Source organism: Halyomorpha halys, unplaced genomic scaffold (genome assembly GCF_000696795.3).
Source record: "Halyomorpha halys isolate HHAL.00 unplaced genomic scaffold, Hhal_1.1 Scaffold871.1, whole genome shotgun sequence".
Lineage (NCBI taxonomy): Eukaryota > Metazoa > Arthropoda > Insecta > Hemiptera > Pentatomidae > Halyomorpha > Halyomorpha halys.
Window position 1 is genome coordinate 219,331 of NW_027114389.1, and position 22,196 is coordinate 241,526.

Below are 22,196 nucleotides of genomic sequence, written 5' to 3' on the forward strand. Positions count from 1 at the left end.
ACTCTCTTAAAATATATACAAACAAAAGAATAGACAAGATGAACATAATCAAACTATTTGTATGAAAAATAAATAAATAAAATAACATAATGATATATATATAATATTTACACAATCGACCTGAGGATCCCTGAGCCCACTCTATCCCGAGTAGAGCAGAACTCAAGAGATCCCAGCGCATCCCTCTCCCCGCATCACTGGTAATGAGCCAGTGGAGGCTGAGCAAGTGCGCTAAAGCCGCAAACACTCAACTTGAGTGGAGAATCGGACCATTGCCAGAACTCCAATTGTCCATTTTTATTTTAATAGATCTCTTGGTATGCAAATATAATCGCTAAAATAAATTAATATTTGGTTGTTCAGATTAAATTCCATATGCAAAATCGAGGAGGACCATCTTATCGGGGGTAACATTTGTGCCGAAGTTTCGATCTAAAGTTCAGGTGACCTTTAAAGGAATCTTCATTTGAGTCCCTGATGAAGGCCAGAAATTCATGTCGAAACTTCGGCACAAATAAATAATTTTCGCTTATTAGTGTATTTTTGCTGACCGTACCTCCTCCTCCCCCCTCCCCAACATCTTCTCATATTAATCTACAGTCAACTATCTACACCTCATATGCAAAATTCATATTCATAAGCAAATATCATGAAAACTACAACCCCTAAGTAGAGGTATATCATAAACTACTTTATAGTACATTACACTAGCTTTAATTTGAGTACTGGCAAACCAAAAGTTTTTTCTGCACAACTATAAATCAATATCTTGTGAATTTATTTTGGTGAATATCATGAAAACAACAACTCCTAAGAAGATTAACGTCATAAAAAACTTTATAGCACATTAAACTAGCTCTAATTTGAATGCTAATAGGCATCTGTACGTCTAATGATTGCTGAGATATACATTTCTCAAAATAAATTCATCAACTACTGATCTTTCGTTACTTTTTAATTTTTTTTTTTTTTTATGAAATTACTTTATTTTAAATAATGTTTTATTAGGTTTTCTATTGTTGGGAGTTTTAAAGTCATGCAGCTCTGAATGAAAACTTAATTTTTTTTTTTAACGTTTTGAACTAAACCTACTGACTGCCCTACAGTTTCATTTAATGATGTTACTCTTACCCCTGTCGAACAGATCCGCTACCTTGGACTACATATGGACAAACGATTAACCTGGAATCCTCACACAAGTCTGAAAAGACATGAAACTGCACGTCGATTTCGACTATTACATTACTTACTAGACAAACGGTCTAAACTTCCAACACATTACAAAAGACTGATCTACATGACTGTAATAATGCCAATCTGGACATATGGAGTTGAGCTTTGGGACTCCACTAAACCTTCGAATTCCTCTCGTATTCAATCCTTACAATCCAAAATCCTTCGTAAAATCCTCAATTCTCCTTACTTTGTCACAAATAAAATCATACATAAAGACCTTAATCTTGCCTATGTAACCGATCTAGTACGAACCAGATATCACTCCTTCCATTATAAACTCTCTAACCACGCAAACCCACTAGTTTCTAACCTTGCATCCTCTTCCATTCCTGACAATCCTCCGAGGCGCCTGAAAACAAGATGGCCACGAGACCAACTAATGTAAAATGTCATTAGAGTGCTACCAATGGGTAGTCTCTCTACACGCCTGTAACACTCCACTTTAACTTAGATCAGATTTACAAGATGTATTATAATGTATAGTTGTAAATAGCAATAAATAAATATTAAAAAAACAAAAAAAAGTTTTGAATAAGCCACCATTTTTGCAGGTGGCCTAATTTCACTTCTAAACTAATATTTCATTATTGAAAATGCAATTCAAATAGATTCAAAAAAGTGCTAACAAAGTTTTCAGATGTCGATATTTTTTTTTTTTTTTTTTGCATGGGCTCTCTGGCTAGTCCCATTATTCCATTTGGAATAATTAAGCTGCCACTTATACATTATTCAATTAAATTCTGTACCCATAGAATAATATCACGTTCAATTTCAGATACACATCATTCCAAGTTAACAAAAAAATTAATTAACGTCCAAACAATTGCTACAACGACGGAATAAAGGCGTGCTGAAATATTTTTCGAAGACAATGGAAAATTCAGAACGAAAATAACCTGGTATAAACCGAGGAAAAAACAAAAGTTGAGTAAGCAGCCTGAATTACGGAAGCTTTTGTTGCTTCGTCGCATAATTGTACAGGTTGCAAAAAAGAGTTTAAATTAATCCTTTGAGTCGAGGCATTTTGTCAGTGTTTTAAATGTCTCTTTTTATGTCGCGGTTTCAAAGTGAAAAACTGGCGGTGAGGGGGGGGGCGTTTTGTTTACACAAAGCCTACTTAAACTAAGCCTCCTTAGCTTCTAAAATATTTTGTCTTTTTATTCGCGACTGTTATTTCATTTTAACTTAAACATCTTCAATTAAATTTTGGCTTGCAGTTTTATCATAGGCAGATTGTATAGTAATCAAGCTATAAATTAATTTCAGGCAGTATAATGATCGATCAATAAATTCATTTCGGATAGTATTTTAATCGATCAATAAAGTCATTTTGGGTTATCGATTAATTTCTAAGTTTTAGATCCACAGATCACCAGTTTGGATTCCGAACGTCCCACACCACTATCCAGCAATGTTATTGTGTGGTGGGCTTTGTCTCGTCATCTTTGGAGCGCGGAATGTACAGCGCGGTAGTCTTTTTCGATATACAGCAGCCTTTTGATCGAGTCTGGCACCGAGGACTACTTTACAAACTCCGTATTTCCTACCTCCTACATATTTTTCATCATCCGTGCCTTTCTTACTAATAGATTATTACAAGTAAACCACAATGGTTCCTATTCATCCCTCTATTTTCAATCTGCTGGTGTTCTGGTGGTATCCTAGCTCCCATCTTCTACACCCTTTATACAGCTCCTAACACTATCCTTACCACGTATGCTGATGACACAGGTGTGCTCACAGTTAATAATAACCCTTTGATTGCATCCCAAACTCTCTAGTCCTATATCGAAACCCTCGAAGAATGGTGTCGAAATTGGAGGATAAAAATAAATCCCATCAAATCACCTTTACTCTTCGTCGTAAACCTGCCGACTGCCCTACAGTATATATTAATAATGTGGCTTTTACCCCTGTAGAACAGATTCGTTATCATGGACTACACGTTGATAAACTACTAACCTGGAATCCTCACACAAGACTGAAAAGACAGGAAACTGCACGCAGATTCCGACTATTACAGCACTTACTAGAAAAACGGTCTAAACTTCCAAATCATTACAAAACACTGTTCTACATGACAATAATAAGGCCCATCTGAACATACGGAGTTGAGCTTTGGGGCTCCACTAAACCTTCGAATTCCTCTCGTATCCAATCCTTACAATCCAAAATCCTTCGTAAAATCCTCAATGCTCCTTATTTTGTTACGATTAAAACCATCCATAAAGACCTAAATGTTCCTTATGTAATCTAGCCCGAACCCGATATCATTCCTTCCATTATAAATCCCTAAAACCCAAACCCACAAGTTTCTAACCTTGCTTCCTCTTCCATTTCTGGCAATTCTCCGAGGCGCCTGAAAAGAAGATGGCCTCGTGACCTTATATTGAACTCCATTTCCTCTAACATACGTCATGTACCAATCCTTACCTCGTTTAAAACACTTATATTTAATTACCTTATACTTTACCAAACTAATCCGATATTATTGTAGTACAGATGTTACTACTTTTTTGTTTGGTTTTTTATGAATTTAGTCAGTTACTTTTTATTTTTTTATTTCTGTATCTAAAATTAATTATATACAATCTTAACATAAGTTATAATTAAGTGTAGAAACACTGTTTTTGATCAACACTGTAAAATCAAAATTACTTCATAATTGTTCTAAAGGGACCTCAGTCCTAGAATAATAAACTATATTTCATTTCATTTCGTTGTATCCAAACGGACAGTTTAGATTCGTAAAGGTGCCTTTCACGTTTGCCAAATTTCGCGCATCCACGCACTTGTGGATGAGTGGATGACCACCCCTAAATTTGTGGCCAGACCGTTGAGAATCGGTTTTTTGGCACACAGCAAAGAGCGCTTAGGTTTTTTGTACATATTTGTAGAATTATTTTATAACTGCTAAAAGATACATATTTGTGTTCTTCATGTTTTCATTAATTAAAAAACTTCCCCCAACATTCGGATTGGGTTAAATAATTAACTCTAGTGTATCTCCTGTGAAATTAAAGCGAATTATGAATCATCTGGAGAATTATTGTTGTTTGCTAATAAATCTGGCTAAATGAAAAATTGTAGTTTTCCGCAACGGAGTTCGGCTATCCAGGTTTGAGAGTTGGAGTTTGGAAGGCAAGGTTTGGACTAGTTGAGGTAGCAAATGAGTGTAAATATCCGAGTGTAATAATTATTCCAAGCTTGAAAATGTCTCCGATCCAATTTTTTGTTGTACGCAGGCTTATGTGACGTAGATAAAGTAACTATAATTATGATTTGGTATGGATGCGGTTGATTTTCCGTAGATTACTCAATTTAAGCCTGAAACCGTGAACAGGTGACATTGTGGATAACTGCCCGGTCCGTAACTCCTATGAAAACGAAGATACCCTTTACTTCTTGGGAGCATGTTCCAAGTACAATAAGATTAAAATATTTTGGGCAGCGGACCGGAACAATTATTCACTTTGTTAAAAGGGAAAAATTGGAGAGGCTACGCAAAAAAGAGTTGGTTAATATTTGAGGAAGTTGCAATTACCTTGTTGCTCTAACATAAGTACTGCATTGTTATTTTAAACAATTAACTGGTTAAAATCATTTTTTAAGGTATGTGAAACGAAATGAAATAGCCTTTTATTTATTCAATAAATTAAAATCATTAAAAAATGCAATATAAACATTTAAAAAAGATGGGGAAAAATAAATAAATTTATATATATAATAATTGACAAAACATTTAACTTCTATATATTTTCTTTCCATCTTTTGAAATGAAATGAAATGAAAAAATAGCTTTATTCTGGGACATATGTCCCCTAAGAATAAATACATGGTTCACACAATGAGATTTTTATCTGGCGAGCGTTTACAAATTTTCAGATAGTAGAATGAAATTACATTGGTATATTGGCTTTACTACTGTTTATAATGTTAATCAATACCTGACAAAGATGTGGAGGTTTGGTTATTCAATAAATGAAGGAATAGGTGTTGTTTAAAGGAGAGAATGGATGAGGACTGGCGAATGGAGATGGGAAGAGAATTCCAGAGGGAGGTTGCACGTATGACGAAGGATTTGCTAAAGAAGGAGGTTCTATAGGAGGGCATTTATAAATCATTCGGATGGGATCTGGTGTTTAATGAGTGGATGGATGAACGAAGAGTGAGGAGATCTAGGATATAGGTAGGTTTTTTCAAGTTAAGAACTTGGAATAGAAAAACACCAAGGAGGTATTGCCTTCGGAAGGTTGGATAGAGCCACTTCAACTCGGAATACCAGTGGAAGACTTGAGAGCGCCTAGGTAAACCAAAGATAAATATTACAAAGCAATTCATGAGTCTCTTCAGTCTAAACTCTTTCTGTATCCTTTCCTGCATAGGCCTTCCATTTCGGGAGTAATAGTCAGCACTTCCCGGGGTGACCAGCCCTATTGAGAGGCGAGCTCTTTCCATTTCTTCTTCCAGACATCCCTGTCCCTAGCAACTTTTCACTGCTTCCTACCATTCTCTTGAACATATCGCTCCATATTTTCTTTTGACATCCTCTTCTTCTTTGAAAGTCGTATGTAGTCCATTCTGTGGAAATTTTTGACCATACTTTTTCCAGCCGAGGGACAATCTCCTCTGGACCTCCTTTGCTCCTCTATCCGTGAATGACATTAACTGACCCAGACAAATATATTCTTAGGAATATAAGAATATATTTAAGATATATTAGCTTAAAACGGGAAGAGGAAACTTTAAGATAGTCGAGCAATATTTAAAAAGCGCCTGAATTGAAAAACGGCTTGAAGATGGTATTTTTTAAAACTCCATTGATTGAGTGTTTCAAATCATGTCAATTAACTTTAACAGTTTACTTATTATTATTTATTATATTATTTCAATTTCTTGAGACAAGGTAATTATTTATTAATTAAATCAAAAATTCGAATCCATTTTTGTCTCAACACATTATTTTTCACCAGTCCAACGTTTCGGCCATTCTAGCCATCCTCAAGGACATCTTCAATACATTTTCTTCCTCACATTAATTTAAAGTTTCTTTTGCAGGCTATTCTGCCCAGGTCATTTTCTTTATTATAAGTTAAAAGCCTATTTTTTTTTTTTTTTATAAATTTAAAATCATTAATATTTACTTTTTCTTATATAAGATTATCAACAATCAATACACTCAATATTGTGTTGAGACAAAAATGGATATGAATTTTTGATTTATTTAGCAGTTTATTTTTCATTTAACACCAAATAAATATAAAGTGATTATATTAACAAAATCTGGTAAAAATTCTAGAACGAAAGTTGAGTTTATATGTTATGTTTTACTTGTATATATTTTTAACACAGTTGAAAATATTAAAAAATAAATATAAAAAAATGTAATGTAGAACTATTTTTAAAAGCATAGAATTATTTTTAACTTATTTACCTTAACCTAAACCATCTACATATTTTTAAGAATTTTTATCATCTACTATCTATTATGCTGATGTTTACGTTTCACCTATCTTTATTTGGTTCCTTTTTATCTTTAAAATAATTTAAATCGAATAACCCACAGAAGTTCTAATTCACAAATTTGTAGATAACAACTTTTATCACTTCCTTTGTTTACCAAGCACTTGAACAAGTCTTAGATTCTCGGCAAGCAGCAAACGTGAAGATCCATAACAATAACAAAGTCTGCTTTGCCACTCTCGTGTGGAAGGCAAAGCAGGTTCCTCCAAGATATCCCAGCGGTGTCACGGGTATTGTGGGCCAGTTGATACTGAGAGAGAGCGCTATAAAGTTGCAGCAAATCCTAAAGTCCGATGCCCAACTACCAATCGCTCTCTGCATATCTTCGAACACCGACCAATGTCTCTGATTAGTTGTTGCGTGCCCTACCCACCCCCGTCACTGGACTTGATTTGTCCAGAATGTTCTGTATTAAAGTTGCCTATAGTCTTCTAAAAACCTTTAACTTTTTTTATTAGAGTAAATACTTGACAAAATGCCTGAAAAAAAAGTTACAAAGAAAACCAAATTTTATCTGCCCATATTTCAAAAAGTATACAATCACATAATCATTTAGAATGTTATTAAATTCAGTACAAAAAAATCAAAATTAGGCTATTATTATCAAAGACACGGCTCAAAGTGGTAGGAAAAGGCTTAAACACTGCAAAAAGTGTTGAATTTTTGCATTTAGCTGGATACATGAAAAATGTAACCCTTTATGGAAATTCAATTCTTTTGAGCTGATCTAGACCGAAGGTAAATTCATGAGACAACCCTTATTGTAATTAATATTACTATTATGATTGTTATTATGAATGAAGGAATATGGTTTGCAGGAATGAAAATAAGTAAAAAAAGGGAAAAAAGAACGGGGAAGGTATGAATAGCCATAATCAGTAAAAGGAAGTTAATTCTACTTGATTATATTATTTAAGTGTGTAGGTAATACAAACATAATCTCTATCAATGTTAAGCTTAACAGGTTTCGGTTCAAGATTTATATGAATAGATTCTGAAATAAGCTATTTTTAATTTATGGCTACTATAGAAAAGTTGGAAGCATAAGAAAATGGTCTGTACAAGAAAAGAGGTAAAGTAGATAATGAAGAGTTCATGGAGGGAGAGACGAACAGGGTTACAGGGTTTTCGTCTGAGTCTAAGAGTTTTTGTGTGATGTAAGGTAGAAAGCTGTTTATTACTTAGTTACAATTGTACCATAAAAATATTAGAATCAAAGATAAACTTCTTAAAATATATGATATCATATTAATAATTAGATTGAATACCTGTCATTTATTGGGTGCCCATGATCCACAGCTAGCATCTGAAAACAAAATAAACAACTTGTTTCTTCAAAATATATAGACCAATAAAAATTTGTATGTAATAATTGATGAATGAAATTTAGGCATTTCATTGAAGTAAACAAAAAAAAAACTATAATGGGACATATGTCCCAGAATAAAATTATTTTTTCATTTCATTACATTTATCAGATGAAATATGTAAGGAATTTTGATATTTTTCAATTGGAGAAAACAAATACAATAAAAATAATAACAAAAAGTAACATACAACTTACTTTTGATTTCTTGGAGATGTCAATTGCTTCTTTCTTGAAATTCACTGTCTGCCAAAGGCTTTAAACCCAGCAGATTTTGAAACGAAAAAAAAACAGATGTCCACGGCGTTAACTAAGAAAATTCACTTAAACACAACACTTTCAAATATAACAAATAAATAAACTGAACGACACACCCGAACCGCACTAGGCAAGATAATAGAAACTAAGCAAGCAAGATTTATATATAAAATAAAAAAACAAAATAAACATCACTGCACTGTACCTATAGAAAATATCTGGTGCAGTACTCGCATCACACAACTTTTATGAAATCAGATATAGCTTAAGAAAATTATAAAAACTACTTTTTTGTGAAAGCAAAATTTAAGCTTTGAATATTTTTTATTTTATTTCATACTTTATGTATTTCATAAATCATACTGTAAACTGGAGTTACTTTGTGATAGTCCTACTAACTACTAACTCTAAGACAGATTTTTCCAACTTTTAAATAATTTATCCATTCATTTAAAAACATATTTTCTTTTCTACAGGAATGTATAAATTAATGAAAACATACAGAGAAAAGACAGTAATAATGAAGTAACAAATATTGATAAAAAAGGAAATAAAAAAAATGGAAGTTCGTAAAGCTTCCTAGAAGATAATATTGTTTACCATATTATTGCTAGGATTCACAAGTATTATCAAATTGTTGGTTTCACATTATACAAGAGTAGTCAAATTAAAACAGTACCGAAACTTTGAATTCTGGAAGGCTAAATGTTTTTCAAAGAAAATTAGACAAAACAAATATTTAAAAGGAAACTACTATGTAGAGGCACACTTGTAGATGAACAATCATGTTTTTCTTTCCTTACCTAATTGATTGAAATTTTTGGTAAAGTGAACACTGAATAAATAAATTCACAGAACAAAAATACATTCCCAAGCTCAAAATGACAAAGCAAAAACTTTATAAAGCCAAAATTTTACAAAAGAATGAATTGGACACATTTTGACTTTCAAAAGATTTCTCTCAGCCAATATTCAAGGAAACAAAAATTTTCATATTTCAAAGTTCTCGAATTCTAAAATGTTTTGTTGATAAAGAAACCATTTATTGATAATAAAGAAGACGAATTTGAAATAACCATTAAACTAAACAAAAGTGATAGACTATCATGTAATAGCTCACTAACACAAAAATTACAAAATGAAATAGTAATTCAATTCTGGGAGTCTTATTAGAGAGTTCCAATGAGTCTTTGATTTGAAAAGTGCTTCTACCATTTGTAACTTATAAATATATGAAATATATATGTATTTTTTTTTATTTATACAATTGAAGACTAAATGTATACATGAATAAAACATTGGCATTGATGACCGGTAGGTTTTACGCCTTAATTTCTGAATAAACAAACAAACCATTTGAAACATCTTATTTATAATAAATGAGCTCTTTGGCACTGGCTGCAATGAATACCAAACAAATCACATTACTGAGTTGAAAATGAGTTATATGAGTTGCACTCTCCACAATGCCCCCAAGATTTGATAATCTTTGGGCCAATAAACCAAAACCATTGTATTAAATTTTGACATCCTAATTGTAGTTTGATTATTATTCATTATATATCAATAAAAATGAATATTATATATTTACTGTATATTTTACTTTGCAGCCACAACTACACAGCATAGATAATGAGTATTTGTGTGTGGTTGTTAATGTTGGGTGCTGTAGTGGTGTGGGAATTTAATGCAGGTGAAATGGCATGTCACAGCTAGTTTAATATAAAAATAAATAATAATGTTCCTATTATTATAGTAAAAGCTTGTTAATTATAGTTTTCAGCATTTATTTGTTATACAATTTATTACAAAAAACTTCTTTCACTGATGAACCATCTACATTTCATCTTTACATTAATTATGAATTTTATTTATTTTTAAATTTAAAATATAAGAAATTATATAAGTTCCATGTGTTTTAATTTAATTATTAATCAATTTATGAAGTAGGAAAAGTTTTTACTTCTCATTTTTATTTTCTTATGTAAAAATATAGCGAACTAAAAAAAGTATAACTCATTATTGATTATAATTTTTACTATAGATTTGGAAAATATTTATTTTTTCTAACAATTTTTTTTTTTGTAATACATTAACATTACATAAACCACAATGATATAGAACCATTTCAGGACCATTCTGTATTTCAGAAATTTGTACCAAATAAAAATTTGATGTCTTAAGTAATCACTTAAAAGCAAGGCATCAGGTAATATTTTTAATAATAGAGTCTGGTCAGGCCCACTGTCAGGGAGAGGAAAAATCTCCGGGGTCCGGGCTCTCAATGAGAGTTGATTAAAAAATCTATAATAAATGATACAACACACTTTCATCATACTCTATCTATGTAAACAAATTTATAAATATGTATAACGTTTTCATGATAAACCTTAATCTATATATTAATATTATAGACAAAAATAAAACATGAAATATCAAGTGAGAGGGTACCCACTGTAATATGTTAATCGGTGCCCGGACCCAGTTGAGCAGCCCTGAAATTTTATTCGATTTGTTTAAATTTCCTAAATAAGCATTTCAATAACTGAAAAAAAATCCCTTTTTTCATGATTAATCTGTCTTTCCTATTTTTTAATTAAATTTATCTATTCTCTGTTATCTTTTTTTCACAAGTTTGGTTAATCCGTGGTTAGTTCACACAAAATTTATTCATTTCTTTTCTTTGAACTTTTATGATGAATGAACTTTTACAAGGATGAATTTAGTCACATTTTATTCTTATTTTTAATCAAATTTAATCCAAACTTATTACAAGATTTAAGGATTATTAGCTTTATTATTATGAATTTATCTAATTTATAAAAACGAATATTTTGTTTGTTCATACCTTATGAACTGCCATACTGTTTATCCGATTGTTATGGAGCTTTTTGATAAATATTTTCACAGGAAGATTTTTTTTTTTGTAAAAAAAAAAAAGTAATTAACAAAATTAAGCATTTTTCGCACAGAGCTCAAAAAGTATAAATTTTTTTCATGGTTATTATATACCACATTAAAAATTAGAAATTTTTCACCTTGATTTATTGGAGGATTTTTTATTTTATTCCAATGACCATTGTTCATATAATCACTCATAACTCCTCCGTATTTTATCCAATTCCTACATTAATACAACCAATGGAAAGTTGAATGTCTCTTTTTTGCACCTAAATTTTTAAAAAATTAATTTCAATGCCCTTATAAGGGCGAAATGTTAGTTTCATACTAAGAACAACTTTTAAAACATTTTATTTTATATCTCCGTTTCTGATTTGTTTAATTAAATCCATTTTATGTTCTTTGATGCATTTTACAGAGTTTTAAACCGCTGCCAAGTTTGGTGAAGATTGGTTGAAGTTAATTATATTTTTCAAAAGACATTGAAGGCGAAAATTTTAGACAAAAAAAATTTTGTTTCCCGATTTTTTTCAAAATTTGTATTTAAGAGTTTTGGGAGATGCTAAAAGCGAATATCAACTTTTTTTCTTGGTTTACTTTTATTTTTTTTGTTTTAAATTTGACATGGATGCACCGTGGCCAATAAGACCTACTAAGCACCAATAACATTACAACAATGACGTGATTAGTACCACAACATTGCTGTGAGCTCGTTGGAGCTTAAGGTTTGAAGATTCTAAGAATCTTAATAGACTTTGAAGACTTGATCAGCTCGCACTGCTTGGGATCAGCCACATGATTAGCCTCAAACAGCATGACCCTCAAACCTGCAATCCTAAGAGAACTCCTGTCCAGCCAAAGCAGTGCAATGCTTTGGCCCCTATAGTGGTTCATCTAGGAACAGTTTAGCGTCTTTTGTTAAGCCAGTGATGCTTGGCCCTTAATTCACAAGCTGCCTTTATCACTTTTGGTGTAGCTTAGAATTATGCCACAAATGGGCTCAGGAGTAGTAGGAATGGTTTCAGAGATATTCCTTGCTAGTCTGTCAGCATGTTCGTTGCCAATGTTATCACAGTGACCTGACACCCAATCAATGCTAAGAGTTTGTTGAGTGCTGCATAGCAGTCTTCAGCAACCCTGGATCAAGCCTAGCTATCTCTGTACATTGTAATTTTACTACCAGAGAGCCTCATTGCTCTCATGCATTAACAAGGGCTCTATGGTAGAAAAATTACAAAGTACACAGATAGCCAAGCAGCGACAGGGGCACTCAGTAACCCCGTTGCTGGATCCAGAGTTGTTGAAGACTATTATGCAGCACTCAACAAACTCTCAGCATTGATTGGGTGCCAGATCACTGTGATAACACTGGCAACGAACATGCCGACAGACTAGCAAGGAATAGCTCTGAAACCATTCCAATTACTCCTGAGCCCATTTGTGGCATAAATCTGAGCTACACCAAAAGTTATAAAGACAGCTTGTGAATTAAGAGCCAAGTATCACTGGCTTAACAAAAGACAGCGACATGCTAAGCTGTTCATAGATGAACCGCCATAGGGGCCAAAGCATTGAACTGCTTTGGTTGGACAGGAGTTCTCTTAGGATTATTACAGAGATCTATACAGGTCACAGCAGATTAAATAAACATATGTTTAACCTCAAGCTAACAGAGTCACCCCTGTGTAGATTCTGTAATGCTGAGGATGAAACGGCATACCATATAATAGGTTGGTATGACAGATTTGCGGGTTTGAGGTTCGTGCTGTTTAGGGCTAATTGTGTGGCTGATCCCAAACAACGTGAGCTGATCAATTCCTCAAGTCTACTAATATTCTTAGAATCTTCAAACCTTAAGCTCTAACAAGCTCACCACAATGTTGTATTACTAATTGCAACATTGTCGTAATGTTATTGCCATACAATAGGCTTTATAGGCTGTGATGCTTCTGTGTCAAATTTAAAAAAAAAAAAAAAAAAAGCAGTGAAACAAAGTTGATATTCATTTTTAACACCTCGCAAAACCATTAAATACAAATTTTGAAAAAAAAACAAAAACGGAAAACAAAATTTTTGGGCCTAAAATTTCTGCCTTCAATTCTTTCGGAAAATCAAAAAAAATATAATTAAATCAGACAGAACTCAACCAATCTATACTAAACTTGGCAATGGTTTAGCACTCTATAAACTGCTTCAAAGGGAACAACCCGGATCTAATTAAACAAATTATGTTTATATGAAATAAAACGTTTGAAAAGTTTTTCTTAATATAAAACTAATATTTCACCCTCATAAGGGCACTGAATCTAAATTTTGTTAATGTAGATTAAAAGAGGAGACATTCAACTTTCTAATGGTTGTATTAATATATGATTAGATAAAATGCAGAGTAGTTATGAATTATACAAACAATGGTCATTGAAATAAAAAAATCCTCAAATAAATCATGGTGAAAATTTCTAATTTTAATTTCTTTAAAAAATGGTAATTTTTTCTTATTCTTCAGAAAGAGAAAAATTTAGAAAATAATGACTATGAAAAAAGCGTATACTTTTTGAGCTATTTGCTTAATCATATCTATCAAATATTCTCTTCATAAGTTGTATTTAATTTTATTTTTTTTTTTTTTTTTTTTTTTTTACTTCATTACTAAATTTTTTAACAATCTATATATCATATTATTCTATCATTAGTTGCTTTTTTCAAATTATCTATATTTTAGTTTTTTTATCAGTTTTTTGTGTTTTAACTGTATCATACAAATTAAATATTTGTATTATTGCTAAAAATTATTTCTGTATAGCTTTAGCTTATAAGCCATAACAGCCTCCACAACACAATAATAATTGAAAGTGTAACAAACAAATATTTTATTCTATGTTAATTACTTTTATCTGTTATTTTGGCAATGACCAAAAGATGTAATTCAGCTGGTTATACCATACTTCTTATACTTTGCTCAGTAAATAAATTAAAATCTATAAAAGAATTATTCATGAAATAAATAGAAGCCAAAAAGCATATTTTGTTGTCAATAAAATTAAATTCATTCATTCACATTTAAATGACAAGTTGAAACCTGTAAAATAAAAAAAAATATATTTAACTAGTATAACTTAACATTGATTTCAGTGCTAAAGGGACAGATGCATGCATCAGTAGTGAATGATATTGTGATAGAAATTTTAATTAATGTGACTATATTACAAAATTTCAAAAAGAAATAAATAGATGTACTTAACAAATGAGGTAACAAATAATTGTTATAATTGTAGGAATATTAGTACTTGAAGATGGGGAAACCCGAAATGTTGTACAAACTAACATAGATTATAATATAATATAAAATTGGGGCAATCTTGAGATTGCCGGATAAAAGTTAAATTTGGGGCTGTCCGTAGCTTAGATGGCTAGGCGCAAGTCTTACCAATCTGAGATCTGCAGGCAGCGCCGGTTCGAATTTGGCTTGGGGTGTTGACTTTTTTCATTGAGTGGCGGTCCCACAAAATCAAAAACTTGACCACCCATCATGGTTAGAATAGGTTTGTCACCTGTAGATAAACCCTTCCCCCCCCCCTTCATTTGTCAGAAATGACCAGGAAGTTCATAAAAAAAAAGTTAAATTTCTAGAAATGAAGTAATGTATTAAAATTTTATTTATAATGATCATGAATTCCGTTAAATGGGTTAAGACAGAAAATATTATTTCCACAATAATAATAACTAAAATTGAAGAGCCATTGCCTAAGTCTATTCTAGCAAGAAAATTTTTAAATTTTTCAAGAAAAGTGGTAGGAGAGTATAGTGACAGGAGCTCACTCAATCAGACTGGCAATACCGGGATTGCTAAATGAAAATTTTCCTGCTAGAATTGACCGTGTTGCCCCCTCCCTATCACTTTCGTTACATCTCACATCATGAAATCAATTTACTCCCCAATAATTTTTCTTTTCTTTTTTTTTTTAGTTTCACTAAAAACAATGTTTTACTCTTTTTTATATTAATAATTCACTTAAATTTTCAGATGGTATTCTGAGAAAACCAACATTGAAGGAGAAATTGGTGGACCTAATGAGACCAGCTATGATACAACCATTAACTTTAGTCATTGCCTACTTCTTCTTCACTCATTGTACTGGCCTTAATGGTGCAAGGCCCTATCTAGTCAAAGTTTACACTAGGCTAGGAGTGAGCATCAATCCTTTCTTCGGAACTGTAAGTGTTTCCTTCTCAGTATATCTGATTACTAGGTTAATTTTAATTTTAATTATAAGTCAATACATTTATAACTGTTTTAATGGTATATAAGAGTGATTTTCTATTGTTTTCAAATCAAGCAATGGTATACTTTATCGTCAGAAAGAGAGACAACTCATCTTTTCAACTGTATCAAAAGTTTTATATTGAATTAAAGCATGAATGTGGAATACAAATCTCAAGTTGATCTAGAAAAATGTGCAAACAACTCCACTCTCTACAGCTTGTGAGAATAATTTTAATTTTTTGTTTTTGTTGGAGATTCACATATAAATGTTTTTTGAAGTGCTAAATCCAAGTATGAAGTTTTATTTATATACTCTATTTATATCGATTCCACGATACATCGATCAATTTAAACTTCAGGGGAGCATCAATTTTTTTATGTTATAAGCAGTGTTTAATACAATATAACCGATATATCACTTATAGTGAACTAGTGAACTTTTTAAAACCAATACATTGTACATATTAAATATGCATATGTATATTTAAATTATTTTGGATACATGTATGTATTATATAACTTATTATATTTTAGAAAATAAAAAAAACTATGAATGAAGTACCCTGTCCAATGCACCCAGCCCTCAAACCAATCTCCTCAACATGTTCTTGAGTTATCCTTGCATATAAGCACCATGCGGATCCCAATAAAGTACATTCTTCTCTATGGAATTGTTAGGCTTCCTTAGGTTGTGACCAATACAATTTTGTTTCCTTTTCTTGATCAGTTCATCTTGAGGTTGAGGTTAAGTCCTCTGTCTCAATGATAATAATTTCAGTCCAATATCCTTTTCATGCCAAATGTATTTTCCATTTGAACAGTCAGACGCTTTTCTGTTAAAGGTTTCTAAAACTTAATGTTTTAAACTGCTGCAAGTAGTTAGTCCACTTCATTTCAAGTGGTGGAGCTGCCACCTCAAGATTCCCTTGGCTGGCTCCACCTTTCAGGGCAGCTTCCCAACAAATGTGACCCTAGGTCATGTACTTTAGGGTATCTTAAGTTATGCGTGACAGCATAGGATTTCTCCAATCTGGAGGACCACTGACTAAATGTGGTGCAAATACCAGGTAATGGGAGCACCTATTCCCTACACATTCCAAATGATAGAGTAATGTAAATTTGTAAGGTAAATAATTTATAAGGAAGATAGAATCAGAAAACTTGCTAAGCACCTACATAATAGGTACTTTTATAATATCTGAACTATTTTATAATTTTTTATGTTTTCTTTGTTCATATAACGTTAATGAATAATTAATAATTCATTATTAATAAGCCGTTTCAAATGGTAGAAGCACTTTTCAATACCTAGAATCATTGGTACTCTCTAATAAGACTCCAAAAATTGAATTACAGTTTGATTTTGCAATTTATTTGTTAGTGAGCTATTAAATGATAGTCAATCACTTCTGTTTAGTTAAATTAATTATCTCAAATTCGTCTTCTTTACTATCAATAAATAGATTTTGTATCGACAAAAGGTATTAGAATTCAAGAACTTTAAAATATAAAAATTTTTGGAAGATGGTTGACCGTATGAAGTAGATTGTTGGAAAATAGTCTGAGTGGCGGTCAATAAAGGTATTAAAATAGTAAAAGAAAACTATTTATTGTTAACCAACATTTCATCCAACTTTGCTGGACAGTTATATTTAAATGGAGATGAGATGACTGAAAGTTTACCCAGGAAAGTCATCACCTCTGTTTCAATCTGACAGCCCTGACGAAGCCCTGCAAAGTGGGACGAAATATTAGTTAACAATTCTTTTTACTATTTTGATACCTTTATTGAACACCACCTGGACTATTTTCCTAGAAGTTAATGAATTTTGTTTCTCTCTGAGCATGAGCAAAAGATTTTTAATTTGGTAAAATTCTACCTCTCTTTATTAATAAGCATTCTTATTACTATGCTTACTTTATATTTCAATATTAAATACAATTTGTAAGTAATAATAGAAAATGAAGTTCGTTTCAGCACACAAAAAAAACAATGATCAGCAGATACATAAAATATAATTCTCAAAACATTTTTTTGTTGTAGACTTATGTTTTTTATGTAATTTCATTTATAATAACGGCTACTCAAAATCTGTTTTTTATTTCCATGTACTTTTATTATTATTGTTATATCTTCATATTTATCATGAACTCTTTATTATGATTTCAGGTTTTGGGAGCAATCAGCCAGATAGTAGGAGTAATCGTATGTATGTTGATTGTCCGCAGAGTTGGAAAAAGAAAACTGTCACTCATAACTATGTTCACCTGTTCAATAATAAATCTATGTCTTGGTTTCTACTCACTGTTACATGAGACTGGTAACTTGTCTCTGAGTTGGTTACCATTGGTGCTAATGGCGTTGGTCTCATTCACAGCGAACACAGGATTTGCGATAATACCATGGACTCTTCTTTCTGAAGTTTTTCCACCACGGTAAGTCAAAAAAATAGTTCTCAGAGTATGTTAAATACTAAGAATAGTATTTGTATTATATGACTAATAAAAATATTAATTTTGAGGAGATGGTCAGGGATGCTCAAAAAATAATGGTACAAAATTAACATAAACAAGTGTGGTCTAAGGGTGACCCAATAGCTCCTATTGTGTTTAATATCGTTCTACAAGCAATCATAAATCAGGAAGGAACAGTATTCACAAAGATGACCCAAGTTCTAGCCTAGGTCGTCATCATTGGTAGATCCCTGCAGAGCATTAGGACTGCCTTTGAAGGGATGGATGTCGAAGCAAAAAGGATGGACCTCCATATTAATGAGATTGGGTAAGAAGCCTCTGGACCAGAGGCAGAGTCGCCTTGTAATGGGCCCCTATAATTTCGAAGTGGTAAGAAGTTTTTCTTACCTTGGCTCTATCATCAATGAGAACCAGGATGAAGAAAAAGAAGTTAAAAGTAGAATTGCTGCTGGAAATAGAGCCTATTTCTCCATTGTAAGACTAATTAATCAAAAGCAAACTTGTTAGCCGTACCACCAAGTTCACCCTGTACAAAACGTTGATAAGGCCAGTCATCACATACGGTGGAGAAACTTGGACCATGAGCAATAAAAGCATTAACCTGCTAGACAGGTTTGAAAGAGTAATTCTGAGAAGAATCTTAGGGGCCATATGCGAGAATGGTAATTGGCGAAGGAGGAAAAATGTTGAACTTTTTGGACTCCATAAGGAATGTAGCATCTCCTCATACATAAGGATACAAAGGCTTAAATGGCTTGGCCATGTAATGAGGATGAGCGAGGAAAGAGTGGCTCCTAAAAAGTACAGTTACGTTCCGGATGGTGTGCGGCGACGTGGTAGGACGAAGGGCCGATGGAGGGATGCTGTGAGGCAGGATCTGCGACAACTGAGGGTCCCAGTTACCCTTGCAGAAGATCAAGGAAGTTGGTTAGCAGCTGTTGTTGTCCCAATGCCCATTTTCAAAGAATCTCTTTCTTTCCTAAACTAGTGAACTTATTCGTAGGTTTCTTACAGAAAAAAATTAAAATTATATATTCAAAAATAATATTGAATCTATAAACACCAGTTATCATAAAACAAATAAGTCATAAAGGTGGAAATACACCAAATATTAAATATTTTTCCAGAATCCGATTCAACAAAAATAATCAATACTCTGCAGTTATTTTTTTAGAAAAGAATAATTACTCTACATATGGTAATCAGACTATGAAAAATCAGTTTCATAGATTAAAAACATTTTATACATAAATTTTGACTTTTTGAAAGTCTGTTCATCTTGAATAGCCCTGATGAAACCCTACAAAGTGGGGTGAAACGTTTGATAAATAGTTGAAAACTATTTTGTTCTTGTAAGACCGCAACCCAGACCTTCTTCTTCATATTTTTATTAATTGTTTGAAAATTATTAATTTTAATAACAACAAAATCTCAAATGAATCCTTTATTCTCAACCAAGTTTATTTCATTCTCCAATGTTAATAACAAAACAATAAAACTATATAATTTCGATGCATCAACACCTTTTTTAAAATGTTTTTCTTCTTAACAAAGGACACTATTGTTTATTTTAATTTGTTTAAACATTTTAAAAAAGGTATTGATGCATTGAAATCATACAGTTTTATTGCGTGACATGTGCAATTGGCCGATAGTGAAAAATGTTTTTAATGATATATGACAAATCAATAATAAGATTGTCTCCTTGATAATGGTCTAAGGGCTGAAACGTCGGAGAATGAAATAAACTTAGTTGAGAGTAAAGTGATCATTTTAAATTGTGTTGTTATTTATATACAAAGTTTTATAAAAAATTAAATCAAAATATTAATTACAGGGGACGTGGTGTTGGCGGAGGTTTATCAGCTGCTTCATTCTACGTTGAGTGGTTCATTGTTACAAAAAGTTGGCCTTATCTACAGTCCGTAATACAGTTGTATGGGATGTTTTTCCTCTACAGTTCGCTTGGATTCATCGGAACCCTATACTTGTACATGAATCTACCCGAGACAGAAGGTCATAGTTTAGAAGAAATTGAGGGATTGTTCAAGAAAAACCGGCTTAGAAGATAAGAAAAAAAAATTAGCTGAAAAAGCAAATGTGTAGATAATTGTTAATATAATCTTTGCAATGCTATCTATCAATTCTTTCCAAAACTTTTTTGCCATAACTAATATTTAAATAAACTGGAAAGAATTTGAAGATACATAACTAGTATGAACATTTTAAAAATAGATAAATATCTCTAGTTATTTAAAAATTTAGTCATTAAGACCAAATGTATCTTTTTTTGAAAAAAAAAATGAAATTCTAGTAAAAGAAAAATGTTATAAATACATAAAGTACAAATTATATTAAACAAGAAATAAAACACTGCCTTTAAATACTACTGACTTATGTAGTCTTACTTTTGTCTATTGACACTTGGAAATGGTTGAAAGAATTGTAAATAAAGTTGATAAAAACATAATTAAAATTTAAATGTAAACTACATTGAATGAATTTAAAAAAAAAAATTGTTTAGTTGATGTTCTTTGCATAAATATCACCCTTGATATGCTGATTTAGAAAAAAATATTACAGATATATATATATATATATAAGTGAAAAGTTAATGGAGAGAATATTTTAGTCACGACAAATATAAATGGAAAAAATTGAAGTTTAATGTTGAACTTGAACTTTTTTTAATACTTATTACAGTCGGTAGGATCATAAAAAATTGTATTAGAAAATAAATTAGGCTGTGAATAAATTGAAATAATAAAAATTGGGCTAAAATCATTCTTTCTGTGAAATAATCAATTATAAGTTATTTTGCCTGAATTAAACAATAATTGTTATCAAAAGCCTTTTTAAAATAATAGTAAAAAAAAACTTTTTTAAATATCTTAACTACTGGGTGTTATAAAACTAACCTAATTTTATAATGATAAAATGATTCACCTGATGTTGAAATATCAAATATTTTTTAAATGATTCATGGAATTCTACTGTAAAAAGTCTCTATATATGACTTATGTAGTGTTGTTATGAAAAAGCTTTTTTAAATGATTTAGCTGATGTTGTTATGTAAAATCATTTCTAAATTATTTATCCAACTCTACTGTAAAAAGTCTCTATATATGACTTATCTAGTGTTGTTATAGCAAATCTTTTTTAAATGATTTATCTGATGTTGTAATATTAAATCTTTTTTTAAATGATTTGTAAAAAGTCTTATAAAGACTTATCTAGTGTTGTTATAAAAAAACCTTTTTAAAATGATTTAGCTGATGTTATATAAGATCATTTGTAATGATTTGTCCAATTCTATGACAAAAAGTCATATTATATGATTTATCTAGTGTTATTATAATAGGTAAATGTTTGTTAAATTAATCATCTAATAGGTAAATGTCCTTTAATTGATTTATCTAATGTTATTATAAAAAATACTTTATAAATGTTTTATACAATGTTATTATAAAAATTATTTTTTAAATGATTTATCTATAGTTGTTATAGCAAATCTTTTTTAAATGATTATCTGATGTTATTATAAAAAAATCTTTTTTAAATGATTTATCTGATGCTATTATAAAAAATCTTTTTTAAATGATTTATACAATGTTATGATGAAAAAGTCTTTTTTAAATGACTTATCTAATGTTATTATAATAGGAAAATACTCTTTAAATAACTCATCTGTAGTTGTTATAATAAATCTTTTTTAAATGATTTATACAATTTTATGATGAAAAAGTTTTTTTAAATGACTGATCTAATGTTATTATTATAGGCAAATATTCTTTAAATGACTCATCTATAGTTGTTATAAATCTTTTTCAAATGATTTATCTGATGATATTATAAAAAAATCTATTTTAAATGATTTATCTAATGGTAGTATAAAAAATCTTTTTTAAATGATTTATCTAATGGTAGTATAAAAATCTTTTTTAAATGATTTATCTAATGGTAGTATAAAAATCTTTTTTAAATGATTTATTTGATGTTATTATAAAAAATCTTTTTTAAATGATTTATTTGATGTTATTATAAAAAATCTTTTTTAAATGATTTATACAACGTCATGATGAAAAAGTCTTTTTTAAATGACTTATCTAATGTTATTATAATAGGCAAATATTCTTTAAATGACTCATCTATAGTTGTTATAATAAATCTTTT

General features: G+C 30.9%; 1 protein-coding gene across 3 annotated transcripts in view; it reads left to right on the forward strand.

Annotated features, from left to right (window-relative positions):
* The window catches only part of LOC106686762 (facilitated trehalose transporter Tret1), a 185,496-nt gene extending 164,138 nt beyond the window's left edge, over positions 1 to 21,358 (forward strand). For all 3 annotated transcript variants that reach the window (XM_014430254.2, XM_014430255.2, XM_014430257.2), the window contains exons 6-8: positions 15,309 to 15,499; positions 17,719 to 17,984; positions 19,861 to 21,358. In XM_014430254.2, coding sequence (XP_014285740.1) covers positions 15,309 to 15,499; positions 17,719 to 17,984; positions 19,861 to 20,095 — 692 coding nt within the window. In that variant the 3' untranslated portion in view covers positions 20,096 to 21,358. The remainder of the gene's footprint in view (positions 1 to 15,308; positions 15,500 to 17,718; positions 17,985 to 19,860) is intronic.
* The last annotated feature ends 838 nt before the right edge of the window (positions 21,359 to 22,196 follow it).